Source organism: Papaver somniferum, chromosome 10, assembly GCF_003573695.1.
Source record: "Papaver somniferum cultivar HN1 chromosome 10, ASM357369v1, whole genome shotgun sequence".
In the NCBI taxonomy this organism is placed as follows: domain Eukaryota; kingdom Viridiplantae; phylum Streptophyta; class Magnoliopsida; order Ranunculales; family Papaveraceae; genus Papaver; species Papaver somniferum.
Genome location: NC_039367.1, coordinates 156,544,111 through 156,550,899, shown reverse-complemented (window position 1 = coordinate 156,550,899; position 6,789 = coordinate 156,544,111). Strand labels below are relative to the sequence as shown.

At 36.7% G+C, this 6,789-nt stretch overlaps 1 protein-coding gene across 1 annotated transcript; it reads right to left on the bottom strand.

Moving 5' to 3' along the window:
* Window positions 1-2,498: 2,498 nt before the first annotated feature.
* LOC113316649 lies at window positions 2,499-4,861 on the bottom strand. Its single transcript, XM_026564804.1, has 4 exons — window positions 4,452-4,861; window positions 4,238-4,292; window positions 3,786-3,977; window positions 2,499-2,735 (listed from the first exon to the last, which is right to left on the bottom strand). The coding sequence occupies exons 1-4, from the start codon at window positions 4,859-4,861 to the stop codon at window positions 2,499-2,501; spliced, it is 894 nt and encodes a 297-aa protein (XP_026420589.1).
* Window positions 4,862-6,789: the final 1,928 nt, after the last annotated feature.

Genomic DNA, 6,789 nt, shown 5'->3' with positions numbered 1-6,789 from the left:
AACAAGGCAAATAAAATTCATGACATTTTGACTTTGAGTGCAAGTATCATCAGAGAGACAAATTGTGTACCAAATAGAAAAATCTGAAAGGGATACATTTACAAAGGCTATGAAAATGAAAAAAGTAGTTACATGCACAAGATAGTAGTCGCAGGACTTATTGTCTTATATCATGATGCATATACATAGTAGGAGAGGAAAAAATTAAAGACGATACAAATACAGGGCCTTCGACGAGGAAAATAAGAAGATGATTAGAAGTTGATAAAAACCTGAACAACGAACATGGCCTTCGGAGGGATCATCATGTAATTACCAAGTTTGATTCATACTGATATAATCATATCACAAGATCGGAGGATGTTTAACTATTTCACACACTGAAACAAGATTACCTGATTTACTTTTGTGCTTAATTCAGCAGATCTCTCAACGGTAAGATTTCTCTCTTCTTTTGTTGCTGTAGGTTCTCTTCCAGAAATAATCGGTGAGTTCAAAAATAGAGGAAACGTTACATTGCCAGCATCTATCAGCTAGATTATTAATAACAATGAATACAAAAAAAGGCAATACACTCACCTCATAGTATTCGTCGGTTGCATGAAAGACCAGCTAATGCCTGAATTCAAAACAACCATCTTCGAGTTAAGGATAGACAAACAATATTTTATACATACCAGGATAATACAAGGAAAGATATATGATAATTGTACCCGATTTGTTAGTGTCTGGTCATTCTTCAGTCGGTGTGCCTCATCGCAAATAAGGAGGTCACAGGATCCACTTTTGTCAAATTTTGACGAATGCATTCCGAATGCTCATAGGAAACAATTAGCACCTTGTAAAATATATAATGAATCAGTATCCATGCTAAAAGTAATAGCTTATCAAGACAGATAATCTTAGACTTAACTGATATGGAATGTGCGGTCTAATGACACTGTCTATTCCAGAAAAAAAATCATCCCTGGTGGTCTCACAAAGAGCAATAAGTTGAAGTCTATCTCCGACCCATTTCTTAATTTCAGATTCCCAATTACTTACAAGGCTGGTAGGAGTGACAATTATTGCCTTTTAGCCATGGGCTCTCCATCAAATCCCTGACGAAAAAGAGTATACAGTAATGCGATTGACTGTAAAGTCTTCCCCAAACTGCAAAATATAACCAAATAGCACATTAAGAACATGATAAGAGAATAAAAAGACAATGGACTAGAACATCAATATCTGATAAAACATCTGAAATAGGTAATTCAGTACCCCATATCATCAGCTAGAATGCATCCAAAAACACCAGGAGCACATAACCCAGATACACAATCAAACATGAATTGAACACCTTCCCTGCATCCAAAATTAGCTTTCCCAAAGAGTCTCTTTACTGGTAAAGTAAGAAATAACAGAAAGGTTTGTTCGTTAAGGACATGCTACCACTTTGAAAAACCCACAAAATCCAAAAACCCAAGAAATCAATTACAAAAATGAAGAAGAAAAATTGAAATTGAAACTACAAATTGAATATAGTTTGTTACCAGATACCAAAATCACCAGTAGCAAAGAGTTTAATCCAAAACCCCAATGATCTTGTGATGAAACTAAAGGGATATTAAATTTAATTGAGCTTTAAATCAGAAGTTGCAAATGGACAGAAAAATGCCCTAGAAAACATCGAAAATTATACCAACATAAACACGAACTAAAACCCACGGAGAATGTTCAAAAACTAAAGATTAGATACAATGTTATCACCAAGAACAACACAAGATCTCCATAGTCATCAATCTTACAAAAACCCCTTAAAATCTTGTTTCAGAACTCTAAAACTATTGAGAAAATAAAGATAGAAAGAATACAGGAACCCTATGCAAAAGAACGATTGTAATAACGGAAATACATGATTAGAAAGAGCAAGGAAAATCATCCTTCAACTCAAGAATCACTATCACAGTTGAAGGCTTCAATGAAAACATAACACCCAATTGAACAGATCGAACTCCACTGGTTATACCAAATTGAACAGATATAGCTCCAACTGATTAGATCGTCTTCTTCTTGTTCAGAAGAATTTGCAGCTTAGGGTTTTAATGGAGGCGGAGCTGGAGAGAAGAACCGACCGAGAAAAGAAAGAGAAAAAGGGAAGTGAGGGGAGAAAACATCTTTTGGTTTTTGTATAAAAAAATTGAACGGTACAGATTTAGTTAAGAAAACTGATACGGATTAAGGATATCTTTGGACGGTAGGGGTTTGATTAAAGATTTTCATGCGAATCAAGGGAGAGAATCCAAATGAAATTCAAAAGCCTTGCAGGCTTTGGCTTATGCCCCTGATATGGAGAGAATCCAAATGAAATTCAAAAGCCTCTCTTGACAGATATCAAAATTGACATAGCATTGCTTTAAAAGGTATACTACATTTCCACTCAGACATAGCATTGCTTTAAATATTTTTTTTAACCATAATACTGCAAGAGAAAATGATTGATTTTACAACCACTCCAGTTACATATTAGTCCCTTGTCGAGCAGAATACTTCTTCCGATTAATCAATCTCCTATTAAGTGCGTTATTCTCAGCTCTTATAGAATTAACACATTTGACCAGATCATTGTATGTATGGTGTAATAGATATCCAAGAGGTGGCAACGGCGTAACTGGAAAACCCAACTCAGCTGTTTCCTTTCTTAATCTACGACCTTCTTCAATCGCTTCATACCATTCCTCATGGGACATAACTCCCTTGGCAGAAGTATCCAGATTTGTTAAAGACATACCTGAAGATCCCTCACCCGTTGGTTTTGGTAGGTTGTTGGTTTGTTGGTTGCTTCTTTTTGAAGGAATTTATGAAAAACATTTTCCGAAACTCCATTGGAAGAAGTATCCATATTTGTTAAAGACATAGTTGAAGAATCCTCATTAGCTGGTTTTGGTAGGTTCATTGGTTTCTACATATATATATGGAATTGTAGACTGGGTTAAGCATCTTCTTACCCCACTCATTTGCTTTGATTTTGAATTTGTTTATAATTTTCTTTTTCTTTGTTTTGATAAACTACTCACCCATTTGCTTTAAATTTTGAATAAGTATTTACTTCCCAAAAGAGGCAACAATTTATCCCTTATTGAATCTTTTTCTGCACTGTATTTTAGTCATAGAGGCAATAATTTGTCCCTTATTGGATCATTTTTCTGCACAATTTTTAATAGTGAGAGAGGCCTGGTTTGTCCCCTTATAAAGAAATTGGTTTTCACTTTTCAGGTACAGATGAGAGGATTTGAAGGGAATGTGGTCAATGTGTGTAAACATGGAAACATGCCAGTAATAAGGGATTCCTTTGCAAAGGGTAATTCCCAAGAATATTAGGACAACAATACTTTTTGACTAATTACAATTAGTCAAAAGAAGCGGCAAGAAAATTACTATTAATTGGAAAATATGAAAACTCCTATGCAGAGGGTAATTCCCAAGAATAGGACAAGAAGACTTTTTGACTAATTACAATTAGTCAAAAGCAGGAAAATGAATTCTTTTTTGTTTTCGGTTAAACATGAGATGAGAGGTGAACATGGGAGGCGCCAACTATATTTAGTTGGCATTAAATTCTATATATGTTTGCCAACATAAGTATAAATGGACATCATTTTCATCTTCGTTTGTGCTTAGGGTAAAGAAAATCACTGTTATTAGGTACTTTTGGTAATAAATATCTCAAACCATCCGAAAAAATGGCAGGATCATCTCAACAGTCCGAGATCCACTAGATTTCCGTTCCAAGATCCAGCCTTTACCCTGGCCCACATTTCCGGTCCAAGATCCACTACAGATTTTAAAGCAGCGGGGCTCGCTAAACCCAGGTCTCTCATAGCAAGTTCATACTCATCATTGCTAAATGCTTTTGCAGCTTGTAAATGCCACCGAAGCCGCGGCGGTGTGGTAGGTTGTTTGATGTTTTCTGCAAGGTCAAACATTACAAGACTGACCTATAAGTACAACATGAAGCATGCATATATATATATGTTGAAATGTATCATACAGAAGGGTGGACAACAAACTTGTTTGGACTGTAACATATATATGTGACCACTATTGTGTGCATATATCCTATATGGTATTAGTCTACATTATATGCAATATGATGCTATTTTCATTGATCTGAACTACGTATCTAATGATACAAGGGACCGGATGCTATTGTCATTGATCTGAACTACGTATCTAATGATACAAGGGACCAACTAACTTCATAACTCTGTCTAGATACGTACATATAAAGAGCTACAGTCTGATAAGCAACACTAAATACAAATCAAGGTTTCCATTTAGATAACTAACACCAAATCTATTTAAACAGAAACTGGTGAATTTATAGTATATAAAGTCTTGTTAAATACCTTAAAGGTGGTGGATGCAGTATACTTGATTAGCAAAAGGAAATGCCAACCTTATGGCTCTACCGATCGGTTGATGCCTGTTGTGCCACAACAACATCTTCATTCATAGCATACTTATCGCCAAGTACTTCGTCTAACTTTCTCATAAACCATTCCCAAGATTCATTATTCTCTGAATCAACAACAGCAAAATCCATAGGATAGATCGACTCATCGGGATCAATTCCAACGGCTGACAGTAAAACACCTTGGCGTGGCCCTGTAAGATGTGTACCATCAACCGCAAATGCGTATCTGAAACAGTTTTTGAATCCTTCAATACATACTCCAAAAGCAAAGAAATAATATAGAAAAGAATCATCCGAATCAGTTACAATCTCGGTAACAATACCCTTGTTACGAAAACCAAGCATATGACTATAACCAACGAGGTGTTGGTACGATTCATCGGGGATACCTTTGATCAGCTCCATACCGCGCTTTGAAGCGCTGTATGCCTGCCGGTAATTGATAACCACTCCATGTTCCCTTTTTAAGTCCTTAATCAGTTGTTTTGGTGTATAGGTCACATCTAGTTCTTTGAATTTGTGCTTGAAAGCTCTGCTATCCAGCAGCGGCCGCTTTGGTTCTCAATTCAGGTTCCGTCCTTTTGTTTCTTCACAAGTATGTACATCGTTCGCAACTGTGAGTTTCCACCACCCACAAGAATCTAAGGAAACTGCTCGAAGACGCCACTAGCATGTGTTGTCTTGCATTTGGCAATAACCTTTGGCTGTCAGATTTAGAAGCTTTGTACTCAAAATTTCTTTCTCTTTGGATATTGCAAGAATAAGTTTTCATCACCTTCCTCTTTGAAATTTTTACCCACACGTAGATCATTATACTTCATTTCCTTTGGGAGTCATGAATATCTAGTATTGGCGCTGGGAGTTGATAGCGCATCATGAAGACATCGGAGTTTCTTGGCTGATGAAGTCATTACTGGTTCAAGACATCTCCTAGCCTTTGGACCACTAATACGCGCTGATAAAACAAAACATTCAACATTAGTGTGACAATTTGGTCAGGACAAACATAATACCAAAATACAATACTAAGAGGGACAAATTAACGTACCTTTAACACCACCATCTCCCTTGGCGGTTTCATTCTTGGAATGATAATCCTCATTGTAAACTCGACGTCAGATTGTTAAGAGGGGTCAAGGGAGTGTGGGGAAGCATCTTGGATCCGCTATCATCTCCAGTAGTTGTTTTGGAGTTACGGGAGAAATATCTACTTTACTTCTTCTCCATATTTGATTGTGTAAAAGCTTGTGACTCCACATGTCTGGCCAATATAAAAAATCAAAATTTCTTTGTTAACAATCTTAATCCTTTGCTTAAATGCGGTTTCCGGGACATCTATGAGGCCATACACATCAAAACAAGGTTGGTGCAAGAAACCTAGAACATCCATTGTTGCCTTATTCACATCCTCAAAAGTGTACTTATTAGGTACCCTGCAAGATGTGTCATACCTTTGTAGTTATCATTACCTTCTTTGTGCACCCAACATAACATACTATCAGTTATAAGATCATCCTGTATCATGAACCCTACATAAATTTAGTAACCAAACCACAAAATTAAAGATAACCCATACCTTATTTCACTGTACATATTCAAGAACCGCAATACCTTATTTCACTGTATTGGATTCGAATCCCCAATACATATTCAAGAACCCTAACTTTGAGTTTGAAATTAACCCAAATTTAATATCGAATTTGAAAGAGCTAAAAGTTAAGCTCATCTATAGATCCTTCCTTCTCTATCTCAGTTGGATGATTAGCTTTCATGGTGTAGAAGATGCCATGAAAAGAAAAAAAAAGATGAAAGAAGGAAGAAGGAAGAAGAAGAAGATGAACCGCTAAAAAAAATGAATGGTGGGTTATGTAAGGAAAAGAGGGTGTAACGGGGGTGTAAGGAAGGTGAAGCGTTAGGTCCCGACTTAGAGAGGTCTTGACCCTAGTAAAAATGTTATCACTTCGTTCATCCCCGTTGTCACCTCATGGCACCTACGTGGTCGACTTGATAAAAGTCCTTAGCTAAGGGTCCCGACTTCTTAGTTAGAGGTCCTGACCCTGGTGCAGAAGGTCCTCACCTTGTTCGTTCTACTTGTCATCTACATGGCGCCTACATGGCGCCTAGGTGGTCAAGTTAAAAGGTCCTTAAACTAAGATCTAGAGGGTCCTGTATAGAGTCCCTACCTTCTTGAAGGATTCTGCATACTTAGTACATTAAAAAAACGATTTCTAATTTTTTTAATATACGCCTAGGGTTCGGTAAAGAGTCCGGACCCTTTGTATAGGACCCTGGCACTAAAAAACCACATAAAAATAATTATTTTAATTTTTGAA

Excerpts from the sequence above, each read along its gene's own strand:
- LOC113316649 (XM_026564804.1), bottom strand. The coding sequence starts at position 4,861 with ATGGAGCTGATCAAAGGTATCCCCGATGAATCGTACCAACACCTCGTT. Across the intron at positions 3,978-4,237 it reads TATCTAGACAGAGTTATGAA|GTCAGTCTTGTAATGTTTGA; the intron begins GTTAGTTGGTCC and ends TTGTACTTATAG. Across the intron at positions 2,736-3,785 it reads GACCGGAAATGTGGGCCAGG|GGAGTTATGTCCCATGAGGA; the intron begins GTAAAGGCTGGA and ends ACTTCTGCCAAG.